At 40.5% G+C, this 27,505-nt stretch overlaps 1 protein-coding gene across 3 annotated transcripts in view; it reads left to right on the forward strand.

Moving 5' to 3' along the window:
- Positions 1-25,014, forward strand: part of LOC137634795 (trypsin-1-like) — a 244,077-nt gene extending 219,063 nt beyond the window's left edge. For all 3 annotated transcript variants that reach the window (XM_068367337.1, XM_068367340.1, XM_068367339.1), the window contains exons 4-7: positions 9,491-9,582; positions 10,397-10,512; positions 18,807-18,985; positions 24,536-25,014. In XM_068367337.1, the coding sequence (XP_068223438.1) occupies positions 9,491-9,582; positions 10,397-10,512; positions 18,807-18,985; positions 24,536-24,700 (552 nt within the window). In that variant the 3' untranslated portion in view covers positions 24,701-25,014. The remainder of the gene's footprint in view (positions 1-9,490; positions 9,583-10,396; positions 10,513-18,806; positions 18,986-24,535) is intronic.
- The last annotated feature ends 2,491 nt before the right edge of the window (positions 25,015-27,505 follow it).

The raw sequence follows: 27,505 nt of genomic DNA on the forward strand, positions 1-27,505 counted from the left end.
ATTAGTTGTTTTTGACTATGGAGAAACCACTTGGAGGCATGCGATCCTGCCTTTTCGTTAATAGCCATAGGTGTGGAATGTTCATGAGCAGGAGCTTGGTGGATCCCATTTCATTGTGACCTTCTTTCAGAGGCATGGCGGTAAAGACTCGTTACCCTGCAAGAAATTTAAATCCTGGTCATCATCACAGTGGCTTGATTATGGCAAGAGAAGGAAAAAGAAGACTTTAGACGCTTCTTCGAAGTTTGCCTTGAAGTCTGAGAGTTCCACTAAACCTCTCTCCTTTGTCTGGTACTCAGGCTTCTAAATACTGTTACTGTTCAGGTATACTTATTTGGTAGCTCGCACTTACTTTCATCTGTCTGCGATCACTCAGTCTCCAATAACGTTACCGTACATTCTTTTAAGCATGCGCATTCTTCAGCTCAAGACTAGGCATCAGATAATAAACAAGATATGCCTCAGGAAGGCACTCAAAGGAACACACACTTCTATTCCAGCACAAAAGCGATCAGCTCTCAAATCTCATCCTTATAGACACGCGCAATAAATTGTACATGCACTCCTTTTGGTAGGAACATGAAAGTTCTATGCATTTGCACTCTTCTAATAGCATGAGCAAGTGCTCTCCTAGGAACACAAGCTCTCCTTTGCATTCCTTGTGCTTCTTGTTAGGGGTCGATAGATCTGTTAGAGGACATATCGTAGATCACACACGTATGCAGTTGCCTTCAGAAGCTTCTTCGGCAGTTGGATGTTGCCCTTCTAGATGTGCACATTCACCTCTGTGCGCTCAGGCCTCAGACCAAGGTTATTCTCTTAGGGTTAAGCGCTTCTCTAGACGCACACTATCAGCAGTGCATTCAAAATATAGACTTTTAGGAAAATCTTCAGTTTGCAAGCACACCACTTATAGCACTCGGTCAACGGACCTGGCATATACAAACTCCCCAGACAGTGTACGATCTGTGGATCGCAGGCACTCCTCTTCATACACACCCTTCGAGCAAACATGCTCTCCAAGTTGTAGGGATGTATCTCTTGATCAGACTCCCTCTTCCAGAACAGTTAGCAAGCACACCTCTGCTCACATGCTTCATACAATAGAGCTACAATTGCTTTTTAGAACATACTCATCTGTGAGCAATGGCCTGACCAAACACACGCCCTGGTAGTACCAAGCTGTCGCCCGCCAAGGAGTTTTTGCACGGAAAGGAATGCTCAGCAGTGCAACCCCATGCAGCAGTGAGCACCTACCCTATAGCTAGAACACTTTATACAGAAAAAAAGAGGACTCATTGCCAAGAGCACATACTTTTCATGGCTTGTGATCCTTGAGGGAAGATCCCAAGGCTTTGAGGCAACGGATTAGACTAACTGTGAAGTTCCCACATGATGGTCATCATCAAGCATACACATATCTTCATAGGAATTCTCCATTATGTTCTTCATCGCCCGACATATCTTCAGCCCAGGCGCATAGGAAACTTGGATACCGAAATATGAGCAAGTGGTCTCCCAGGAGAAGGTCCCTGTCTAAATGGAGGCTCCTAGATGGAATAGAGAGAAGCAGCTTAGATTCCCCACAATTTCGTAAGATTCAGCAGTGAAAGGTTACTGTTCAGCCTTGAGCCAAATCTTCAGGATGCAGTTCCTTGACTTCTTTTTCATGGGAACTTTGATTACTGATTTGGAGTTTTGAACAATCCTGCCATTTGAGAAAGCTCAGACCACCAGTTTGGGACATAACTAAAATGCTCATCTCTTTGAAATTAGCCCCATACAAGCTCCATAGGTGGTACTCTAATGGGAATCTTACCCTAGACAGTTTTTTTGCTAGCCCTGGCCTTAGCTAAATGGGTTAGCAGAATCCACTGATTGTCATCCTTTTTTTCATACCGATGGCTGGAAGAAAGTGTCTCTGCCCCACCCCCTACCCCCACCGAGTTCATAGTGAAGACTCAGAAGTTAGAATTCTTCCATTCATGACCCTATGTTTGAGATCTTTTGTATTTTTTTCCTCTGGGAAGTAACGAGTTTTAGACTAGTTGCTTCTTTGTCTTTTGAGGGCACTAAAACACTATCTGTAGCATGCATAATATTTAGACCACAGCTTCAAAGCTGTTAATCAGTAAAAGGAGGTGTAAGTGCAGTCTCAAAGAATACCATCTTTATCTGGTATCAAAACATAAGAACACTAGAGCATCATGCAGCTCGTGACCTAACAGAACTGTCCCAAGCTCACACTCATGAAATAAGGGGAATAGGAGCTTCTCCAGCCTTCAAAAGAATCTTGTCAGTAGGGTAAGTTCTGGAGGCAGGAGTCTGGAATCACCAGACAACCTTTGTGGCCCATTACCTATGGAATTATACCCACTAGTCTTTCTCATCACATTCTCCCTTGGACCTGTATTAGATGCTCAATAAGTAGTGTAGCATTCTTAGGTCCTCATAGAACAAGAAGCATCATGTCTAAATTAACTGTTGTGACATCATTCTCTGTTAAGAGTGAGAATGTTGTCATGCTTTTACCTTTTTCATGCTCCATCCTTGGGGTGCAGAACTTGCCATGTTATGTTGTTGTAATGGACACTGATGCAGATAAATTACCATACTGAGCATTATTCTATTTTGTTTAAGAATAGAAGGCAGGTCTCCTATCCTCCTAACATGGGGAGGATAGTTACCTATGTAAAACTATTAATTTGTTAGCTTTACATTTTAACAATACTGTATACAGGATCTCATTGTGGATAGAGGTTCCTAAATTGACAGTCAGCCTAACAGCAGAAGACTAACCTCACCTTTGAGTAAACACTTTTAGGACAATAGGTGTGGATGGAAGTTGGTAGGCTACTTGCACACCTTTTTAGGTACTAGTGTACCGACATACCGAGATTTTATACCAACCAGTTTGGTTATATGAGCTTCCTTTCTCCTAAGGATAAGTCTCCTATTAAATGATGAATGTTTGTATCAGTGTAGGAACAAGTCATAAATTTATATAATTTGTATTTTTCAATATTTAACTTAGCCGGTGATTATATAAGCTGCAACTCTGTTGCTCGACAGAAAACTCTACGTTAAAAATCCGCCAGCGATCGCTATGCAGGTAGGGGGTGTACTTCAACAGCGCCATCTGTCGTGCAGGTACTCAGTACTCAATGTAAACAAAGAACTCAATTTTCTCTCTGTCGGGCTACCGAGAAGACCTACTAATTCGCTGTTGCTAACTGGATTTGTTTTCACAACTATTTGGTGAAGTACACTATTCTAGTTTTGAGCTTTCGCTATGCAGGTGTTTTATCTTCATCTCAAAACTTGAACTCGTTTTGGATAGATTTAATTATGGTGTCAAAGAGAGTATGGACTTTCTTTCACTTTTTAATGGCCGACCCTTCCCTTAGACGGAAGTGTGTTTAGGCTTTTAGTAATTATCTTATCACGTTATAGATTTTCCTCTATATATATCTCTCCGCCTTTATTAGGCCTCTTCGATTAACTTTCCATTTTTTATAAACATATAAAATAAATTTTAATGCTTTGTTTATATAGACCTTTCCTGAGAGTAGGCGGTCCTAACTTGGAAACCGAAGTTAATCAACATTGAGCCCTTTATATCGTCTTTAGCTTTTAAAGGATTTAAAACTTTTTAAATGTAATATTTTATGAAAGAATTTCTTTGATAGTCTTCGTACTGTTTTCAAAGATGAACTAACGTTTAGTTTTTTATGCTACGCAGTTGTTGACGTTCAGGACGTTCAACATGCGCTCTATCGTTACGATAGAGAGAGAGTGTATCACGGTTTCACTTTGCTGTAAGAGTAAATCGATTCTGACGTTTTGTTCATTCTTTCTTAGCTTAAATGTTTTAAATTCTAATTTAAAGGAACTTTTTATTTGAAAAACCTTTCAGTTTTTTCCTTTAGTCAAATAACATGTTTTTTTGACGATATATAATTGGGCTCTTCTCTTAGGTGCGAAATCAAGAGAGAAAGAGAGAGAGAGAGATAGAGACGGAGGGAGAGAGAGGAGAGAAAACGTTCCGTTCAAGCGGGTAACGTTGTTCTCGTGTTACTCTCGTCCCTAGTCTCTGTACGGGGAGGAAGGATAAAACGTTTTTAGGTTTTTATTCTCGTCCCCAGGCTATGTGCGGTGAGAGATTGAAAACGTAGTTATATGAACTAGTGTTTAGTCTCTTTCCCAGCCACTGATTTTTCTTTTTATCTTAAAATATGTTTTCTGTTTTTTGCTGGTATTATGAGCTTGCATTATACGACTAATTTCGCAATTACTACCTTTTAATGAAGGGTAGAATTGCGTGTTTCAGGTAGAAATTAGTGCAAAACAGAAAATCGAAGTGATAAAGTGATATGCGCAAAGTGTTACAGTGTTGCGTCCGAGGCGCAAAGTGTTACAGTGTTGCGTCCGAGGGTTCGTCTGTTCGTGCCTGTCGTTCACCTAGTCCGGGACCTCTTGCAAGCTCCCAAGCCCAGGGGAGAAATAATGTCAAACGACTTATGGGTTCGAGAGGCCTTGACCAACGAACAGACGTTTTCCCTCTATGGTATCGGGTGTTTCTTACCAAGATCTCCCCTACCATAAGACGAGAGAGACGTTGTTTCTCCTCGCCATCCGTAGGCTTTTCGCATAAGAAACCTGTCACAAGGTTTCGAAGCCCTTAAGCGAAAGTCAGTCCTTTCAGGACAGGTCCAGCGTCCTGGTTACAGCCATTAGGACAGCTCTGACCCTATGCAGTCATCGGATAACTGCTCGCCGCCTAACAAAAGCGTAACACAGACTCCGAAAGTCTTTTTTTGTAGGCAAAGTGTTGCGGTCACAGACGTTACCCTCGTCTATTACCACAACCATTTCCGTTGATCCTTAAGGGGTTGTATGGCAAACATGTAGTATATGCTTGCCTCCCTTATGGAAGACTATTCTACCGATTAGTCCATTGAGTCTAGCCGTTTATCTCATCGATATCCTGGCTTTCAGCCAACCTAACGTTCCTTTGTGCTTACTGTTGACGTTGGCGTAGCTTAGTCACGTCAGTCAGGTTGTTTAGAACCACACTCGATGCGGTCTCGTGTGGTTTTTCAGCCGCATTTGGACGTTAGGCCACTGGCTGATGCTCCTGTTGACGTTCTAGACGTTCACTAACAATCGGAGTTGACTTGTTTTGACGCTGTGCGTCAACCTCCGCATTCTAGAGTTGTTTTGACTGCTCAGTCTAGGCAGTCAAAGCAGTCTCGAGTGGACGCTGTACGTCCTCACGCACCTGTTGTGGTTGACAGTTCAGTTGTTGACAGTTCACAGACTGTCAAGCAGTTACATGACGTTGCGTTCTGGTCCGCTACTAATGCACCAGTGAGAGACTCAGCTTTTATCGGACAAGGTTCCTGTAGATGAGGAAGTTGCTGTTCTCCCTCCTACTGATATTCCCTTGAGGACTCTGTCAGATGGAGAGGAGCCTTAAGCTGCTTAGCCTCCTATGGACTTTAATTAAATCATGATGATTTTTTTTAAGGATCTTCGTCCGGATCTTGTAACTGCTGCTCCTCGTTCGCCTAAACGTCAGAGCTTACACTAGGCCTAGCTACTTCGAAGCCGTTGTTTTTAAGCTAGTGCTCTCTCGCTCTCTTAGAGAGCGTTACGTTGGCTAGGCGACTGGTTTATCACCAGGAGGAGTTTGGGGGATACAGCCTTTGCTTTCCCTTCTTTTAAACTGGTTTATAGAGCGAGAGTCTGATATGACACGAGAGAAGTTCTCGGCTTGGGAGTTCATGCCTCTGCCCAGATAAACTTCTCAATTCTGGTAGACTCTCCCTGGCGTCTAGCCAGGAGACGCTCCAAGTTGTTTACAGGTCAACTTCTCAGAGGGATGGTAAACGGTTCCGCCTCAGTCGCTAACCCCGTCTGTTGCCACACCTGCTCCCATAGACCCTAAATGGGCTTTGCTGCAAGACATGCAGTCCAAGCTTGCGTCCTTGATAGAGGACTTAAATGCGGAGAAGAACCTTCTGGCCAACAACCTTCCAACCGGTCGGTTGTGCGCCCTGTTGACGCTGGGGTAACCTACTCGCGTCTGCCAGTTGAGGTGGTTCCTCCACCGATGCGACCCAGTGTGGGTTGCCAGCCGCACGTTGACGTTAAGCGACGCTCGGAGGTGGTTGATGACGTTCAGGACGTTCAACAACCAGCAGAGGTGACTTGTTGTGACGCAGTGCGTCAACCTCAGCAACCCGGTAGGGTGTTGACTGTACAACCCAGACGGTCTAGACAGTTTCGGGTTGACGCTGTGCTTCCTCGCCCACCCATGGTTGTTGACAGTTCACAGACTGTGCAGCAGTTCCATGATATTGCGTCCGGCTCCGTCACGCATCCACCAGTGCGACCGGATTCAGCGAGCCAGACGTTGCCCACTCCGTTGCCGTTTCCTCATCAGTTTCGGATGAGGAACCCTCTGATGAGGACGTTGCTGAACAACAAGACGATCAGCCCCCAGCCCTGCTATCCATCCAGAAGATGCTGAAGAAGGAACGCTGCTCAGTCAGGCTGTGGATGAGTCTGGTAGGGACGCTGTCATCCGTGGATCAATTTGTGTCACTAGGAAGACTACACCTCTGTCCTCTTCTATACCATCTAGCTTTTCACTGGAAAAAGGACAAGACGCTAGAAGCGGTCTCGATCCCGGTTTCCGAAAAGATAAAGTCTTGTCTGACTTGGTGAAAGGACAATATCAACCTAAGAGAGGGTCTTCCCCTGACTGTTCAGACTCCCAACCACGTTCTCTTCTCGGACGCATCGGACGTGGGCTGGGGTGCGACATTAGACGGTCGGGAATGCTCGGGAATATGGAACTCGAGTCAAAGGACAATGCATTTCAACTGCAAGGAGCTACTGGCAGTACGTCTGGCCTGGAAAAGCTTCAGGTCTCTCCTTCAAGGCAAAGTGGTGGAGGTGAACTCGTACAACACCACGGCTTTGGCGTACATCTCCAAGCAAGGAGGGACCTACTCTCTGACGTTGTACGAGATCGCAAGGGACCTCCTCACCTGGTCAAAGGTCTAGACATATCACTAGTAACGAGGTTCATCCAAGGCAACTTGAATGTCATGGTAGATTGTCTCAGTCGGAAGGGACAAATAATTCCAACAGAATGGACCCTCCACAAGGATGTATGCAAGAGACTTTGGGCCACTTGGGGCCAGCCAACCATAGATCTCTTCGCAACCTCGATGACCAAGAGGCTCCCAATATTTTGCTCACCAATCCCGGACCCAGCAGCAGTTCATATAGATGCCTTTCTCTTAGATTGGTCACATCTAGATCTATATGCATTCCCTCCGTTCAAGACTGTCAACAAGGTACTGCAGAAGTTCGCCTCTCACGAAGGGACAAGGTTGACGCTAGTTTCTTCCCTCTGGCCCGCGAGAGAATGGTTCACCGAGGTACTTCGATGGCTAGTAGACGTTCCCAGAACACTTCCCCTAAGGGTGGACCTTCTACGTCAGCCACACGTAAAGAAGGTACACCAAGGCCTCCACGCTCTTCGTCTGACTGCCTTCAGACTATCGAAAGACTCTCGAGAGCTAGAGGCTTTTCGAAGGAGGCAGCCAGAGCGATTGCTAGAGCAAGGAGAACATCCACCCTTAGAGTCTACCAATCGAAGTGGGAAATCTTCCGAAACTGGTGCAAGTCAGTATCCGTATCCTCGACCAGTACCTCTGTAACTCAAATAGCTGACTTCCTCTTATATCTGAGGAAAGAACGATCTCTTTCAGCTCCCACTATCAAGGGTTACAGAAGCATGTTGGCATCAGTCTTCCGTCACAGAGGCTTAGATCTTTCCAACAATAAAAATCTACAGGACCTCCTTAAGTCTTTTGAGACCACGAAGGAGCGTCGTTTGGTTACACCTGGTTGGAATTTAGACGTGGTACTAAGATTCCTTATGTCAGACAGGTTCGAACCGCTACAATCAGCCTCCCTGAAAGATCTCACCTTTAAGACTCTTTTCCTGGTATGCTTAGCCACAGCTAAAAGAGTCGGTGAGATTCATGCCTTCAGCAAGAACATCGGATTCTCATCTGAAACGGCTACATGTTCTCTACAACTTGGTTTTCTAGCCAAAAACGAGCTGCCTTCTCGACCTTGGCCAAAATCGTTCGATATTCCAAACTTATCGTATGGTTGGAAATGAACTAGAAAGAGTCTTATGCCCTGTAAGAGCTCTTAAGTTTTATTTAAAACGAACTAAACCTGTACGAGGCCCGTCTGAAGCTTTATGGTGTTCAGTTAAGAAACCATCTTTGCCTATGTCAAAGAATGCTTTATCCTATTTTATCAGACTGTTAATACGAGAAGCTCATTCCCATCTGAATGAGGAAGACCAAGCTTTGCTGAAGGTAAGGACACACGAAGTTAGAGCTGTCGCAACTTCCGTGGCCTTTAAACAAAATAGATCTCTGCGAAGTATAATCGACGCAACCTATTGGAAAGCAAGTCAGTGTTCGCGTCTTTTTATCTTAAGAATGTCCAGTCTCTTTACGAGAACTGCTACACTGGGACCATTCGTAGCAACGAGTGCAGTAGTGGGTGAGGGCTCAACCACTACAATTCCCTAATTCCATAACCTTTTTAATCTTTCTCTTGAAATGTTTTATTGTTGTTTTTGGGTTGTCCGGAAGGCTAAGAAGCCTTTCGCATCCTACTTGATTTGGCGGGTGGTCAAAGTCATTTCTTGAGAAGCGCCTAGATTAGAGGTTTTGATGAGGTCCTGTTGTATGGGTTGCAACCCTTGATACTTCAGCTCCTAGGGGTCGCTCAGCATCCTAAGAGGATCGCGAGGCTCCGTAAGGAAGACGTACTTAAAAAGGCAGAGTAATTGTTCAAGTCGACTTCCTTACCAGGTACTTATTTATTTTAAGTTTGTTATTTTGATAACTGCTAAAATGAAATAAAAAATCCTTAGCTCATAATAATGTAAACATTTATTGCTGGTCTCTACCCACCCCCCTGGGTGTGAATCAGCTTATATAATCACCGGCTAAGTTAAATATTGAAAAATGTTATTTTTATAATAAAATAAATTTTTGAATATACTTACCCGGTGATTGTATATTAAAGGACCCTCCCTTCCTCCCCAATAGAGACGCAGTGGACCGAGGAGAAAATTGAGTTCTTTGTTTACATTGAGTACTGAGTACCTGCACGACAGATGGCGCTGTTGAAGTACACCCCCTACCTGCATAGCGATCGCTGGCGGATTTTTAACGTAGAGTTTTCTGTCGACCAACAGAGTTGCAGCTTATATAATCACCGGGTAAGTATATTCAAAAATTTATTTTATTATAAAAATAACATTTTTCCTAACTATACAAAACTAAGTCTTTTAACTCGACTAGTTTCCTCATCTACCCGTAAATTTAACTCGCCTATTAGATAATATCCTGAGTAACTAATAAGTACAGTGATGTATTTACAGGTGGTGACAGGAGAACATGACAGAAAGGTTGAAGAAGGCACAGAACAGCGTATAACAGTTTCGTCTTTTGTGAAACATCCAGACTATACATAGTGAGTGAAACTACTTTTTATGTTCCCGACCATTTGTTTTTCATGCATATTTAGATATTTGTTTGTAAATTTACAACTAAATGTGTGTCCATATGAATTGATAAAAACAAACTGGTTTGGGCCAATTGACTACGTCAAGCTTTTCAGCTTTGTAATCTGGCTTGGCTGAACTGTTTGAGGATAATGGTGATGTGCAGTACCCAGCCCATCTTTAGAATGTGTTTATGGTTTTATACAGTACAGTACCCATATCTGTATTGAAGATTTGTGGTCCTATAATTTTCATCAGTTTTCTGATATTTACAATAGGTCATTGTTGCTAACCCCATATTCAAGGATTGTTTGTAAATTTCTCTAGCATCCAGGTGAAATAAATTTAAACTTATTTACCCCCTAAATTTCCTTTTCATTTCACTTGTAATTTTTTACTGTATGGTCTTATTATTAGCTTTATATCATCTCCTCCTCCTCTGCCTATGAAGCAAAGGGCCTCAGTTAGATTTCGCCAGTCTTCTATCTTGTGCTTTTAAATCAATACTTCTCCATTCATCATCTACTTCTCACTTCATAGTCCTCAACCATGTTGGCTGGAGTCTTCCAACTCCTCTAGTGCCCTGTGGAGCCCAGTTTGACATACAGTACTGTTAAACATAACTAAGAATGTTATCTATTCATAGCCATACAATAATTTGATATCAAAAGTTTGACATGGAACTTGGTACAATATTTTATATTCTTAGTAGAAATTCGGTATGAAACTGTTTCATAACTATGAATTACCCTATGTTCACTTATTTACTTCCTTATTCCACAGCTGGCTGACACCATATCAAAATGATGTGGCACTTATTCACTTGGGTACTCGTGCAGTTCTCGACACCTACACACACTTGGCACCTATTCCAGATAAAAGCATAGATGACATTGGAGGTAAGTTCTATTTAGAACTTTGTTGTATATCACTAAAGTTTTTGCTACCCCACTTGTTTAGTTTATCTTGACCTATATTTATTATTTTTTTTAAATAGTTGTATTAATACGGTAATCTAAATTTTGAGAGCTTGAGAAATTATAGCTCACATTTTCCCTCTACATTTAAACACTAGATTTTTGTTCCTAAGTGTAGGCCTACATTTATTCTAGTTCGCAAGAATATTTATATGTCTTAAATTTTTATTCGTGGAACATTTAGAGCAAGGTAATAGTAATCTGAATTTTCAAGTGTTGAACCTCATGGTAATTTCTTTGCAAGTATCTTTTATGCTACCTAATAGAAAGGAAAGCATTACCATTTAAGAGTTGAGAAAAAATTTCTCAGATTGGCAGCAAGCAATTAAAAACTCTTATGCCTCACAGAATTCTTGCTAATCGTGTGTTGCCTTCATGTGATTCTTAGTGCATGGTGGAAATTAAATCCCTGCAAAACTCCAAGTATGATTGTAAATAGGTCGAGGACAGTGGCTCCTCAACATCCAGATCTCTGCATTGAAAATGTTTCTTTAACTTTGTGTGACTTTTAAAATTTAAGGTGTGATTCTTTATAGCAAATTTACTTTTGAGAAACACATTCAGACTGTATCTTCTTCAATTGCAAAAAAAAAAAAAATTGGCTTTTCTAGAAATTCTTGTAAGATATTCAGTGACCAATCTATTTTGAAGAAAAGTTTTAATTCTTTCATTCTGCATTGTTTTGAGTATTTGTTCTCCTGTCTAGTTTTCTGCTGCGGACTTGCATCTTAATTTGTTGGACAAGAATTTGCGGTCTATCAAATTTCTTATTCCTGATCTAGATATTAATATCTGACACCATTGTTCAGTTAGTCCGTTATGCGTGTTGCATAAGATTTTTCATAATTCTGACCATTCTTTGCATTTAGATCTTCCTGGATAGTACCACCCTGTTCATGATGATAGGTATGCAGTTAATTCTAAAAGTCTGGCCTTCATCTTAAGGCTCAATACTACAGTATTCTAGATGCTTTATTCCAGCTGTGACCAAGTTGTGGAATGATCTTCCTAATCAGGCGTTGAATTGGTGGAACTTCAAATGTTCAATCTTGCAGCAAATTTTTATGTTGAACTGGCTGACATAAGTCTTTTTATAGTTTATACAGTATATGAAAGATCTATTTTGATGATGTTACTGTTTTTAAAGTGTTTTATTTGTATTGTTTATTACTTCTCTTGTAATTTACTCGTTTCCTTTCCTCACTCAGCTCTTTTTCTTTGTTGGAGGCCCTGGGCTTATAGCATCCTGCCTTTCCAACTAGGGTTGTAGCTTAGCTGATGATGATGATAATAATAATAATAATAATAATAATAATAATAATAATTATGCTAATGGAGTTTTGGTGTATAGAAGGCCAGTAGTGAAAGAAAAGTAGATGTTATATTTAGCATTTACGGTATTCATAAATACATTTTACATTTTAAATTTTGAATTTGCCTTGGTCTATACTTTATGTAAGTGAACGTAAATTTTACCATTTCTAAAACTTAATCATTGTTTGCAAATTTCAAATATTTAACTTAGCCGGTGAATATATAGCTGCAACTCTGTTGCTCGACAGACAAACTCTACGGAAAAAACTCGCCAGCGATCGCTACACAGGTTGCGGGTGTGCCCAACAGCGCCATCTGTCGACCAGATACCCAGCTCTTATGTAAACAAAGACTCAATTTTCTCTCTGTCGACGTGTCGACAAGACGTACTTTACTCGCTGTTGCTAAACTGGAGTTTTTCACATCATATTGGTGAAGTACTATATTCTGGTTTTGAGCTTTCGCAATGCAGGTGTTTTATCTTCATCTTAAATCTTGAACTCGTTTTGGATAGATTTAATTATGGTGACAAAGAGAGTATGGACTTTCTTTCACTTTTAAATGGCCGACCCTTCCCTTAGACGGAAGTGTGTTTAGGCTTTTAGTAATTATCTTATCACGTTATAAATTATTTATAGATTTTCCTCTATATATTTTATATCTCTCCGCCTTTATTAGGCCTCTTCGATTAACTTTCCATTTTTTATAAACATATAAAAATAAATTTTAATGTTTTGTTTATATGCGACCTTTCCTGAGAGTAGGCGGTCCTAACTTGGAAACCGAAGTTAATCAACGTTGAGCCCTTTATATCGTAAAAAGCTTTTAAAGAGCTAAGGATTTAAAACTTTTTAAATGTAATATTTTATGAAAGAATTTCTTTGATAGTCTTCGTACTGTTTTCAAAGATGAACTAACGTTTAGTTTATTTATGCTACGCTGTTGTTGACGTTCAGGACGTTCAACATGCGCTCTATCGTTACGATAGAGAGAGAGTGTATCACGGTTTCACTTTGCAGTAAGAGTAAATCGATTCTGACGTTTTGTTCATTCTTTCTTAGCTTAAATGTTTTAAATTCTATTTTAAAGGAACTTTTTATTTGAAAAACCTTTCAGTTTTTTCCTTTAGTCAAATAACATGTTTTTTTGACGAAATATAATTGGGCTCTTCTCTTGGGTGCGAAATCAAGAGAGAAAGAGAGAGAGAGATAGAGACGGAGGGAGAGAGAGGAGAGAAAACGTTCCGTTCAAGCGGGTAACGTTGTTCTCGAGTTACTCTCGTCCCTAGTCTCTGTACGGGGAGGAAGGATAAAACGTTTTTAGTTTTTTATTCTCGTCCCCAGGCTATGTGCGGTCAGAGATTGAAAACGTAGTTTATATGAACTAGTGTTTAGTCTCTTTCCCAGCCACTGAATTTTTTATCTTAAAATATGTTTTCTGTTTTTTGTTGGTATTAATGAGCTTGCATTATACGACTGATTTCGCAATTACTACCTTTTAATGAAGGGTAGAATTGCGTGTTTCAGGTAGAAATCAGTAAAAGTTTCGATTTCAGTGAAATAAGTGCAAAACAGAAAATCGAAGTGATAAAGTGATATGCGCAAAGTGTTACAGTGTTGCGTCCGAGGGTTCGTCTGTTCGTGCCTGTCGTTCACCTAGTCCGGGACCTCTTGCAAGCTCCCAAGCCCAGGGGAGAAGTAATGTCGAACGACTTATGGGTTCGAGAGGCCTTGATCAACGAACAGACGTTTCCCTCTATGGTATCGGGTGTATCTTACCAAGATCTCCCCTACCATAAGACGAGAGAGACGTTTTTTCTCCTCATCATCCGAAGGCTTTTCGCATAAGAAACCTGTCACAAGGTTTCGAAGCCCTTAAGCGAAAGCCAGTCCTTTCAGGACAGGTCCAGCGTCCTGGTTACAGCCATTAGGACAGCTCTGACCCTATGCAGTCATCGGATAACTGCTCGCCGCCTAACAAAAGCGTAACACAGACTCCGAGAGTCTTTTTTGTTGGCAAAGTGTTGCGGTCACAGACGTTACCCTCGTCTCTTACCACAACCATTTCCGTTGATCCTTAATGGGTTGTATGGCAAGACATGCAGAATATGCTTGCCTCCCTTATGGAAGACTATTCAGCCGATTAGTCCGTTGAGTCTAGCCGTTTATCTCATCGATATCCTGGCTTTCAGCCAACCTAACGTTCCTTTGTGCTTCCTGTTGACGTTGGCGTAGCTAAGTCACGTCAGTCAGGTTGTTTAGAACCACACTCGATGCGGTCTCGTGTGGATTTTCAGCCGCATTTGGACGTTAGGCCACTTGCTGATGCTCCTGTTGACGTTCAAGACGTTCGCTAACAATCGGAGTTGACTTGTTTTGACGCTGTGCGTCAACCTCCGCTTTCTAGAGTTGTTTTGACTGCTCAGTCTAGGCAGTCAAAGCAGTCTCGAGTGGACGCTGTGCGTCCTCACGCACCTGTTGTGGTTGACAGTTCAGTTGTTGACAGTTCACAGACTGTCAAGCAGTTACATGACGTTGCGTTCTGGTCCGCTACTAATGCACCAGTGAGTGTGGACTCTGCTTGTAAAGCATTGCCACCACGGTAGGTCTCTCCCTTGCTTGAGACTCAGCTTTTATCGGACAAGGTTCCTGTAGATGAGGAAGTTGCTGTTCCCCCTCCTACTGATATTCCCTTGAGGACTCTGTCAGATGGAGAGGAGCCTAAAGCTGCTTAGCCCCCTATGGACTTTAATTAAATCATGATGATTTTTTTTTAAGGATCTTTGTCCGGATCTTTTTGTAACTGCTGCTCCTCGTTCGCCTAAACGTCAGAGCTTACACTAGGCCTAGCTACTTCGAAGCCGTTGTTTTTAAGCTAGTGCTCTCTCGCTCTCCTAGAGAGCTTTACGTTGGCTAGGCGACTGGTTTATCACCAGGAGGAGTTTGGGGGATACAGCCTTTGCTTTCCCTTCTTTTAAACTGGCTTATAGAGCGAGAGTCTGATATGACACGAGAGAAGTTCTCGGCTTGGGAGTTCATGCCTCTGCCCAGATAGACTTCTCAAATCTCGTAGACTCTCCCTGGCGCCTGGCCAGGAGACGCTCCAAGTTTTTTACAGGTCAACTTCACAGCTGTTTTCGAGCCTTTGAAGTTTTGCTGTACAATTATGTCATGCATAAACAAGGCTTTCAGGGATGGAAAGCGGTACCGCCTCAGTCGCTAACCCCGTCTGTTGCCGCACCTGCTCCCGTAGACCCTAAATGGGCTTTGCTGCAAGACATGCAGTCCAAGCTTGCGTCCTTGATAGAGGACTTTAATGCGTAGAAGGTTGCTGCCGAACCTTCTGGCCAACAACCTTCCAACCGGTCGGTTGTGCGCCCTGTTGACGCTGAGGTAACCTTCTCGCGTCTGCCAGTTGAGGTGGTTCCTCCACCGATGCGACTCAGTGTGGGTTGCCAGCCGCACGTTGACGTTAAGCGACGCTCGGAGGTGGTTGTTAACGTTCAGGACGTTCAACAACCAGCAGAGGTGACTTGTTTTGACGCAGTGCGTCAACCTCAGCAACCCGGTAGGGTGTTGACTGCACAACCCAGACGGTCTAGACAGTCTCGGGTTGACGCTGTGCTTCCTCGCGCACCCATGGTTGTTGACAGTTCACAGACTGTGCAGCAGTTCCATGATGTTGCGTCCGGCTCCGTCACGCATGCACCAGTGCGACCGGACTCAGCGAGCCAGACGTTGCCCACTCCGTTGCCGTTTCCTCATCAGTTTTCGGATGAGGAACCCTCTGATGAGGACGTTGCTGAACAACAAGACGATCAGCCCCCAGAATAGATCAAGCCCTGCTATCCATCCAGAAGATGCTGAAGAAGGAACGCTGCTCAGTCAGGCTGTGGATGAGTCTGGTAGGGACGCTGTCATCCGTGGAACAATTTGTCACTAGGAAGACTACTCCTCCGTCCTCTTCAATACCATCTAGCTTTTCACTGGAAAAAGGACAAGACGCTAGAAGCGGTCTCGATCCCGGTTTCCGAAAAGATAAAGTCTTGTCTGACTTGGTGGAAGGACAATATCAACCTAAGAGAGGGTCTTCCCCTGGCTGTTCAGACTCCCAACCACGTTCTCTTCTCGGACGCATCGGACGTGGGCTGGGGCGCGACACTAGACGGTCGGGAATGCTCAGGACTGTGGAACTCGAGTCAGAGGAGCATGCATATCAACTGCAAGGAGCTGTTGGCAGTACATCTGGCCTTGAAAAGCTTCAAGTCTCTCCTTCGAGGCAAAGTGGTGGAAGTTAACTCGGACAACACCACGGCCTTGGCGTACATCTCCAAACAAGGAGGTACCCACTCACTGACGTTGTACGAGATCGCAAGGGACCTGCTCATCTGGTCAAAAGGTCAAGACATCTCCCTAGTAACGAGGTTCATCCAAGGCGACTTGAACGTCATAGCAGATTGTCTCAGTCGGAAAGGGCAAGTAATTCCAACCGAATGGACCCTCCACAAGGATGTGTGCAAGAGACTTTGGGCCACTTGGGGTAAACCATCCATAGATCTCTTTGCAACCTCGCTGACCAAGAGGCTTCCAATCTATTGCTCTCCAGTCCCGGACCCAGCAGCAATACATGTAGATGCTTTCCTCCTAGATTGGTCACATCTGGATCTCTACGCATTCCCACCGTTCAAGATTGTCAACAAGGTACTGCAGAAGTTCGCCTCTCACGAAGGGACAAGGTTGACGTTAGTTGCTTCCCTCTGGCCCGCGAGAGAATGGTTCACCGAGATACTTCGATGGTTAGTAGACGTTCCCAGAAGTCTTCCTCTAAGGGTAGACCTTCTACGTCAGCCACACGTAAAGAAGGTACTCCAAAGCCTCCACGCTCTTCGTCTGACTGCCTTCAGACTATCGAAAGACTCTCGAGAGCTAGAGGCTTTTCGAAGGAAGCAGCCAGTGCGATTGCTAGAGCAAGGAGAGCGTCTTCCATTAGAGTCTACCAATCGAAGTGGGAAGTCTTCCGAGACTGGTGCAAGTCAGTTTCTGTATCCTCGACCAGTACCTCTGTAGCTCAAATAGCTGATTTTCTCTTATACCTGAGAAAAGGACGATCCCTTTCAGCTCCCACTATCAAGGGCTACAGAAGCATGTTGGCATCGGTCTTCCGGCATAGAGGCTTAGATCTTTCCAAACATAAAGATCTGCAAGACCTCCTTAAGTCTTTTGAGACCACCAAGGAGCGTCGTTTGGCTACCCCTGGATGGAATTTAGACGTGGTACTAAGATTCCTCATGTCAGACAGGTTGGAGCCGTTACAATCAGCCTCCCTGAAAGATCTCACTCTTAAGACTCTTTTCCTGGTATGCTTAGCCTCGGCTAAAAGAGTCAGTGAGATTAATGCCTTCAGCAAGAACATCGGATTTTCGTCGGAAAAAGCCACTTGTTCGCTGCAACTTGGTTTTCTAGCCAAAAATGAGCTGCCTTCTCGGCCTTGGCCTAAATCTTTCGATATTCCCAGCTTATCGGAGATCGTAGGCAATGAACTAGAAAGAGTCTTATGCCCTGTTAGAGCTCTTAAGTTCTATTTAAAGCGTACTAAACCTTTACGAGGCCAATCTGAAGCTTTATGGTGTTCAGTTAAGAAACCATCCTTGCCTATGTCAAAGAATGCTTGGTCAGATTTTATCAGATTGTTAATACGAGAAGCTCATTCACATCTGAGTGAGGAAGACCGAACTTTGCTTAAGGTGAAGCCGCACGAAGTTAGAGCTGTAACAACTTCCGTGGCCTTTAAGCAAAATATATCTCTGCAAAGTATAATGGACGCAACCTATTGGAGAAGCAAGTCAGTGTTCGCGTCATTTTACTTGAAAGATGTCCAGTCTCTTTACGAGAACTGCTACACACTGGGACCATTCGTAGCAGCGAGTGCAGTAGTGGGTGAGGGCTCAACCACTACAATTCCCTAATTCCTTATCCTTTTAATCTGTCTCTTGAAATGTTTTTTTTTTTATGGGTTGTCCGGAAGGCTAAGAAGCCTTTCGCATCCTGGTTGATTTGGCGGGTGGTCAAAGTCATTTCTTGAGAGCGCCTAGATTAGGGGTTTGATGAGGTCCTGTTGTATGGGTTGCAACCCTTGATACTTCAGCTCCTAGGGGTCGATCAGCATCCTAAGAGGATCGCGAGGCTCCGTAAGGAAGACGTACTTAAAAGGCAGAGTAATTGTTCAAGTCGACTTCCTTACCAGGTACCTATTTATTTTGTTTTTGTTATTTGATAACTTCTAAAATGAAATAAAAAACTCTTAGCTCATAAAATGTAAACATATATTACTGGTCTCTACCCACCATCCTGGGTGTGAATCAGCTATATATTCACCGGCTAAGTTAAATATTTAAAAATGATATTTTAATTATAAAATAAATTTTTGAATATACTTACCCGGTGAATATATAAATTAAATGACCCTCCCTTCCTCCCCAATAGAGACGCAGTGGGACGAGGAGAAAATTGAGTCTTTGTTTACATAAGAGCTGGGTTTCTGGTCGACAGATGGCGCTGTTGGGCACACCCGCAACCTGTGTAGCGATCGCTGGCGAGTTTTTTCCGTAGAGTTTGTCTGTCGAGCAACAGAGTTGCAGCTATATATTCACCGGGTAAGTATATTCAAAAATTTATTTTATAATTAAAATATAATTTTTTTATAATTCTTATCGTAAAATTGATAGGTGTGGAAAGTCAGAATTTATATAAATTTTTGTATGAGAAAAATGTTTGGGTCAGTAAGACACTGAACTACATTGATTTGGTTAGTTGTAAAGATTTTTTCTACTGAACCATGGTTGTAGAAGATACGCTTTGTTTTCCCTCTTATAACTTCTCAGAAAAACTCTCTTGCCATTCTAGGAATGTGTGAAGTTGCTGGATGGGGTAGCAAAGTAGATGGTGGTGAAGGAGCAAACATCCTCCAGTGGGCTCCTGTTCCACTCCTAGAAAATAAAATTTGCGAAGAAGCGTATTCCTCAGCACCAGATCCGAATGCTTTGTGTGCGGGGGAAATTACAGGAGGTGTTGGCACCTGCGCTGTAAGTTTTTTACTTTTATTATTCATATCCCTAGCAGTACCAGCTGAACTCAGTTGAGTCCCTTGTTAGGCTGGGAGGAACGTAGAGAGTAGAGGTCCCCTTTTTGTTTTTGTTTCTTTGTTGATGTCGGCTACCCCCCAAAATTGGGGGAAGGGGCTTGGTATATGTATGTATGTATCCCTGTAATAGTTACACTGGAAATATATGGGAAATCATTTTTTTGTAATCAGCTTTTCAAAAGTTGATACAGTACTCTACTATATTAATATTAGTTCATTTAGCCATGCTGTTGTCTTAGTAATTGCATATAAGAACTTGGAGAATTATTAACCAATGTATCTGCTAGCTTCTGTGCAAAGATATGAAATGTTAGCTTCATTTTTTCAGATAACTTAACTCTACATCTTCTTAATACTTGATCCCTGATTTCATTAACAGGCACAAATTCAAAACATTCAAATGAAGTGAGAATTTTTTGAACAAATTAAGATTGTAATGCCTACTTTATGCTCTTTCTTGCATAAACCTTAGTTATTGAAGATTCAAAAGTTTTAATACCGGGAAGAAAGGGGCTTTAGATAATTTACATTAATATGTACACTACTTTTTACTCAAGGAGTTCTTTAGAAGCAAGATATACTGCACTGCACAGCAGTAGCTCCGGTTATGGGTAACCTTGAATTCAGTACCAAGAGCATACAAATTTGAATGGGGTTACAAGCATTGCATAGACCTGCAAGTAAAAATTTTGCTGTATATGGGTATTTTTCGTGGACAAATACAGTACTAACAAGAGTAGTGCATGATGCAGAGAAATCAGGCACAGTGCCAATATGCCACCTATGCAGTGTTCACATGATTTTTACAGCATTTTTTTTTGCATTAGCTTTCATCCCCTCCTTTCTTAGATCCTAGCTCTTCCACTTTCCAAGCAGCACTCTTACTGTATGGTGCGAGTGTCTTTTAATCTGTTCTTTGTCGAGTTGTGATCACCATTGTTCATCATAAAGACGTTTTGTGCTGCGTTGTAAAGTTAGCAGTACAGTATCGTAACGATGGTCCCCAAGATATTTAAGAAAGACACTAAAAAGGAGATGATTACCGTGGAAGTGGAAAAAAAATATTATTTAGAAGCATGAACTAAGTATAGATGTGGCGAAAATACTGTATGTACAGTACAGTAATCATACATCTGTGATTTGTACAATCTGAAGGGAAAAAAAAAAAAGATATCAAATCCGTTTGTTGCAAAAAAAAAAGCAGCTAACATTGACGAAACAATGGCCACATGTTCTTCGTAATGTTGATCGCTTGCTACTTGTCTGGATTAATGGGAAGCAGTTAGCAGGAGGTACAATTTCTGAAAACATTATTTGTGAAAGAGCAGAGGTATTGTATGCTGACATTGTGAAAAAGTTGAAAGTTACCATGTATATCAGTAAAGAAATAGAAACATTTAAGGGTGTGGTTGAGAATTTCAAGAGAAGAACTGGCATCCATAGTGTTGTGTGACACAATGAGGCTGTGAGCTCGGACATCAAGGCAGCAGAGGCATTCATTGCCGAATTTAAAAGGCTCATGGATTCTGAGCCATTCTTACCACAACAAGACTTTAATTCTAACATCTGTCTTTTTTGGGAAGATGCATAGGAGGATCTTCATTACATCAGGAGCAAAGGCAATTTCCAGTCATAAGAACATTAAAGATTTGAGCGTTGCTGTTCTGTGCTAATGTTAGCAAGGATTGTAAAATTTAACTGCTTTTGGTGTATCTCTCGGGGAATCCTTGAGCCACAGAAGTGCGAGATGCAGAATCGACTAACTGCCGTGTGGACGTCAAACACAAAGGCTTGTATGACATGCATTATTGTTTGTGAAAGGTTTTCGGTTCAGAAGTCAAAATGTCTTTTGGAGAAGACCCTTCTACTCCAAGTCTTGTTACTTATGGACAGTGCTCCTACCCATCCTCCAGGCCATGCAAGAGACCTAATGAAGGAGCTCAAATTCCTCAAAATAGTTTCTGCTGCCAAACACCTCAGCAATACTTCAACTCATGGATCAGCATGTGATCTCAAATTTTAAGAGGCTTTGTATGAAAGCAATGTTCCAGTGATGCTTTGAAGTCACCTAAGGGACTTTTGTAAAGAGCATTTCCTTTTTATCAATTGCCTTAAAATGATTGACAAAGCTCCCTCGATTCTGCTTGGAAGAAACTGAATGCACATCTGAATGTTATTTTGAGGGATTTGAACCCTTGCAGGAGGCAGTAGACAACAAGACAGTGTCCTTAGGAAAGACAATGTGGTTGGAGGTGAACAAGAACTACATCAGTAATCTTCTTGAGGGACATAATGAGCAGATAACTACTAAGGCACTGATGGAGGGTCAGCAACAAGAAGTTGTGGAGGATATTTCATATGAGAAGGATGAGGGACAGATGGATAAATTCTCGCTTCAAGTGAAGTAAGGGAGATGTTAAAAGTACAGTGTGGGAAATTCTGCAAAATTGTGTAGAAACATGTCAGCTTCATAAGCTTTGGCAGGGCAAGCAGTGAATCTATTTACTAAAAATTAGTTCTACAATGAAAATAGACAATAGACAATACATTAGTTCTGAATCTGGAAGATATGAAGCAAACTTAGAGCACGGGTTATCACCATTTTCAGAAAAGAATATGCTGCATTTACTTTTTGCATGAGCACAGTTTTGTCTATACAGTATCTCTAAGAAATGGAAAACCATGTTTTATCTTTGTTTCCTAATAATGAATCATAGAGTGGACAACAACTTTTCCACAAACGTGGTACAACGCTCATACGCAAAAAGTCGTCCTTGATACCATGACACGAATAAAGTGGCTTTTTAGTCATATGCATTATAGTATAATTTGCCTCTGCAAGTGAGCAGTCTTTTGGTTAGTGGCTTTTGCAGACTACAGTATCATTCTAACACTGACTCCTTTGATTCCATTATGGATGTCCAAGTTTCTGATCGCAATGCCTCAAAAGTAACATATAACAGGTTGTGGTTCCTTATTGTTTTCTCCAATACACATCGACTGTAGTTGCTGTTTCTGGTTCCTAATTGATAGTGTTCAAAACACTAAAAAAGATTAGCCAGTTCATCAACTAGTGTCAAATGGTTCCTTACAGGGTGTAGGGAATTGCACAAGCCTGAAATGAATCATAATAAACTAGTGCAGATATGATAAATATTTAGTCATGTGGCTGAAAGAAGGACTACCTGTGCAGACAAATATTTTTTAAGGAAATATAAAAGAGGTTTGTTACATTTTCATCCTAAATAAATGCTGTATCAAGTGGGTTTTTATTTTCTCCACTTTGACTCAGAAAATCTTACGTATATGACAAAAGAAAAGGACTTGAATGAAAAAGAATTCTGAAAGCAAAAACAGCGATTGCTAGAAAATAGTTTTTCCCATTGTTATTCGGGACTACGTTTGCCGTGGTTCAACTAAGCTTCTAACACTAGCATAAGACTAATTAATAGTAAGCCACAATTTGTTATTTTTTTTTAATGAATATTTGACCCCCCCTTTTTATTTTTTTGACAATGTCAGCAACGTCCCTTGACTTTGACAATACTACGGACATCCATCAGTTGCCAAAGTTAAATTAATACTGTACTGCATTTCAAATCTGACCAAGTCCTACAGTTTAATTATGTAAAAATGTAGGAAAATTCTTGCATTTCAGTATTTTAGTATTAAATATGTACTCAGGAAAATTATTTTATTGCATTTATTACATACATTTTTTTTTATAGTACAGTACTGTATAGTATATAGATTATAGATATTTTAATTTTTTTGTATCCTTAGAATTGCCATTTTACTTGTAAACATCACAATACAGTACAGTATGTTTGAATTTATATGTGGTAAGATACTAAGAAGGGAAGGTGGTGCAAGGTTGAATGTCATGTTGAATGGAGAGTTATTTGAGGAAGTGGATCAGTTTAAGTACTTGGGGTCTGTTGTTGCAGCAAATGGTGGAGTGGAAGCAGATGTACGTAGGGAGTGAATGAAGGTTGCAAAGTGTTGGGGGCAGTTAAGGGAGTAGTAAAAAATAGAGGGTTGGGCATGAATGTAAAAAGAGTTCTATATGAGAAAGTGATTGTACCAACTGTGATGTATGGATCGGAGTTGTGGGGAATGAAAGTGACGGAGAGACAGAAATTGAATGTGTTTGAGATGAAGTGTCTAAGGAGTATGGCTGGTATATCTTGAGTAGATAGGGTTAGGAACGAAGTGGTGAGAGTGAGAACGGGTGTAAGAAATGAGTTAGCAGCTAGAGTGGATATGATTGTGTTGAGGTGGTTTGGCCATGTTGAGAGAATGGAAAATGGCTGTCTGCTAAAGAAGGTGATGAATGCAAGAGTTGATGGGAGAAGTACAAGAGGAAGGCCAAGGTTTGGGTGGTTGGATGGAGTGAAGAAAGCTCTGGGTGATAGGAGGATAGGATAGATGTGAGAGGGGCAAGAGAGCGTGCTAGAAATAGGAATGAATGGCGAGCGATTGTGACGCAGTTCAGGTAGGCCCTGCTGCTGCCTCCGATGCCTTAGATGACCGCGGAGGTAGCAGCAGTAGGGGATTCAGCATTATGAAGCTTCATCTGTGGTGGATAATGTGGGAGGTTGGGCTGTGGCACCCTAGCAGTACCAGCTGAACTCGGTTGAGTCCCTAGTCCCTTGTTAGGCTGGAGGAACGTAGAGAGTAGAGGTCCCCTTTTTTGTTTTGTTTCATTTGTTGATGTCGGCTACCCCCCAAAATTGGGGGAAGTGCCTTGGTATATGTATGTAAGATACTATATAGAACTTTTTTTAAGTGCATCTGTGTCTTGTCTTTTAGTGTTGGTATAAATTACAGGCTTCTTTCACTGTTGATATTTAATTCCACTCCACACTTGGAACCAAGTAATGTAATTTATTCTTGAAATATCTGTGGGTGCAAAAGTGTGACAATTTTAATGATGAGACTGTGATTTGTGTGGCGTTTGAAAAATATTAAGATTGCATTAACATGATTAGAGGTTCTCAGTGGGCAAAATCAGGTGCTTCCTTTTGATTGGTCACTTCAATCCAATACTTTTATACATAGTTGCCCACCTTCCAACCCCCTATATTCCTTTGTAATTGGTTCTGATAGTCACTGATTAAATGGGCCAATGATGAACCATACACCAGTGTTAAAATTGACCAGATGCTCAAACAAACTATGGAAATGTTACTGTTTTGCAACTTTTTAATTGCATATTTTTGACTAACAATTTTATTTAATGATAATTTTTTTCTATATTTAGTATAAGTTATTAATTTAATTATTCTTGTCCTTTTAGTTCTATAATTTCTGTACCTTTTCTTTATAATCTAGTGTACTGTAACCTTTATCATATACAAACAGATTTTAATCGCAATTATTATGGTAGAGTATTTTGCGCCGTGTATTTCATAAATGAAAACAATTCCATGTTTTGAAAGTGTTAGATATGGTTTGCTAAATACTTAAGATTTCCTCATTCAATTGACAGGGTGATAATGGTGGAGGCCTATTGTGTTGGTCTGAAAAAGCTGGAGTAAAAGTCGTCGGAGGCGTAATGTCGTGGCGAGAAGGATGTGCTTTACCAAGAAAACCTGCATGCTATATGAATGTAGCTAAATATATAGACTGGATTATGTCTGTGATCAATCCTTAATTCCAGTTTTTAAAGATTCTGGAATATAAATGTATTTTGAAAGTTAGTCTTTGAAGATACGGCCCAAATTCCATAAATTGAATACTGGTTTACTAGAAAAAGAAATATACATCCAGGATCAGTTTAATTTTTGGCAGAGGAATAAAAATAAAAAATGGAGGTATTTATAAAGTTCTTTCCAATTAACTAATGGTGAAGGTCCGTATTATTCTAAAAATTTTCTCTATAAACCTTACTTTTACTGTATTTATGTTTATTTGTAGCAGTAGTATACTAACCACTAACTACATAATAAATACTTTGCTCACAAACAATTAAGAGTTTGCATTTTCTTTTAGTCTGTGATATCAATTTTTTCGTTCTATGCTTGACACAAACGCCCATTAAAAGGCTGCCTAGTACCGTATTTGATGGCCTATAAGACGCACCCTCATTTCAGAAGGTCAGATTTAGTTTTAAGTATTTAAGCATATATTGTTGAAAACAGTCTAGCCCGTGCTTAAGACAACGTCAAGATAAGACGAGGTTAAAAATTAAAGTCAGATTTGAATGAATTTGGGTTATATATACGGTATAAGATGATTGGTGAATTACAAAAACTTCAGTGCATAAGGCTATCTTTTGATGTATACTTAAACATTCAAAATAGATGAAATAAAGACAATTTTATATCATGCTTTGCTAGCACACAACATGAAACAGAGACCACTGTTTTTTTTACGTTCCATCACCGATTGTAACGAACAAACGAATGCATGTACACATCTGTGTACAGTGAACCCTCGCTACTTCGCGGTTCGACCATCGCGGATTCACCACTTCGCGGATTTTTTCCATAACCCATATATATACAGTAATATATATATATATATATATATATATATATATATATATATATATATATATATATATATATATGTATGCATGTATTTATGTATATATGTATGTACAGTATATATGTAGGTATGTATATGTGTATACATATAAATATATATATATATATATACACACACACACACACATATATATATATATATATATATATATATATATATATATATATATATATATATCTAAAGTAGGAAGATGTGATGTAGTTCTAAGGGAAAAGTATGGGAAATATGTCTGGGTAATAAGCAAAGCTCTACCTCCAGTTTGTTTCTTCATTATGATCAGAGATAAATGTAAACAAAACATTGGTTGCCATTTTTTATCGTGCTTTTTAGCGTGTTTAGGAAACGCATGATATAAAATTGCCTTTAATATTTGTGCCTGTTTTAGTTTAGGGTACTGTAGTACATGCATTAAGTGTTCTGTACATTAAAAGGTAGTTTGTTAACAGTACTACGTACAAGGGAAGGTTTTAAAAGTCAAAATATACATGTTGAATAAGTAGGTAAATATGGTGTCACTACTTCGCGGATTTTCACCTATCGCGGCCGCGTCTGGAACCTATCTACCGCGATAAACGAGGGTTCACTGTATAAGTTAGCTATTGCGGCAACAGATACAGTATCTTGCCAAGTATTGATTATGTAATAATAATGTTATTAACTTCATTTTACTTACTTTATCCTTAGTAATTCAAAATAAATCAAATAAGAGCAATTTTATATCGTTTTTCTTAAAAAACGCTGCTTAAAACAGAAGTTTGATTTTTTTACGTTTCATCGCCGACAATAACAAACAAACAAATGCATTTACACAGATGATAACTAACAATACTAGGAGCTTTTAGTGAAGATGTTTTTACAAATATTTAACTTGCCATATCCCTAAAAATTTCTACATGTCGCGTAAGAGGAAAACCATTTTGTTTGCGTTTAGTCAACAATAACAAAATACTGTTAATGACAGTATGATATGACAGATGGTGCTTGATTGGAGAAAGTTAGAATAATTTGAATCATGGTGGATTTTTAATGAAAAATAAATATACTAATCTAAATTTGATTACTACCCTTATCAACGACACCATTAAAATTATCGAAGTTTATGGAAAGAGAAAGTTGAATGATTGCTGAGAACGCAACCATAACTGTTTACATTTTGTCACTGATGTTTCTAAACAAAAGTCACAGAATTTCAGTTTAAATTGCTTTCATTTTAATTAATTCATTTTTAAAGTATCGGTAATAATACAATAATACCAGCAATAAAGATAAATTAAGGATGCATGGAGTTTAGGGCAGTTAAAAGTATTGAGCGTAAGCTGGGTTAGATTAGCTTAGGCCTACGGTAGGTCTCAAACTTTACCTACGATGTATAAGGGGCAGGGCAATTTTTTGGGGCCAAAATTTTGGGAAAAAAGTGCATCCTATAGGCTGCCAAATATGGTATTTACATATCTAAACTTTATTATAAAGTAGTACTTTGAAGTCTAGGATTTTTCTCTTCACTTATGGCTAGCCGGTAGGGAGAGTTAAAAGTAGGAGACTAAAGGGAATCCACGGGGGAAAAAAAAAAAAAAAAAAAAAAACACCAGACCCATAAGATACTTTAATTAACCTTCATATTAGCATTTACAGCCTGCCTTGTAAATGACACATCTCTTTGGGGGCCAATATATTAAAGTTGTTGAAGAATTTATGAGAAATTTCACAGTACAGTACATGGATTTTCATGATTGTTAACTAACTTTAACTTTTAAATACAGTAGAGTGTTTGTTTATTCAGGAATACATTGACAGAGACAAGGGACAGTGGCAATGCCCTGCTGAGTGAGCATATATACATATTAGTGTCCATGCCCCCTCTCCACCCAAGCTATGACCATGGAGGGCCAGGCAATGGCTGCTGATGATT

The sequence above is a fragment of the Palaemon carinicauda genome, chromosome 45 (assembly GCF_036898095.1).
Source record: "Palaemon carinicauda isolate YSFRI2023 chromosome 45, ASM3689809v2, whole genome shotgun sequence".
In the NCBI taxonomy this organism is placed as follows: domain Eukaryota; kingdom Metazoa; phylum Arthropoda; class Malacostraca; order Decapoda; family Palaemonidae; genus Palaemon; species Palaemon carinicauda.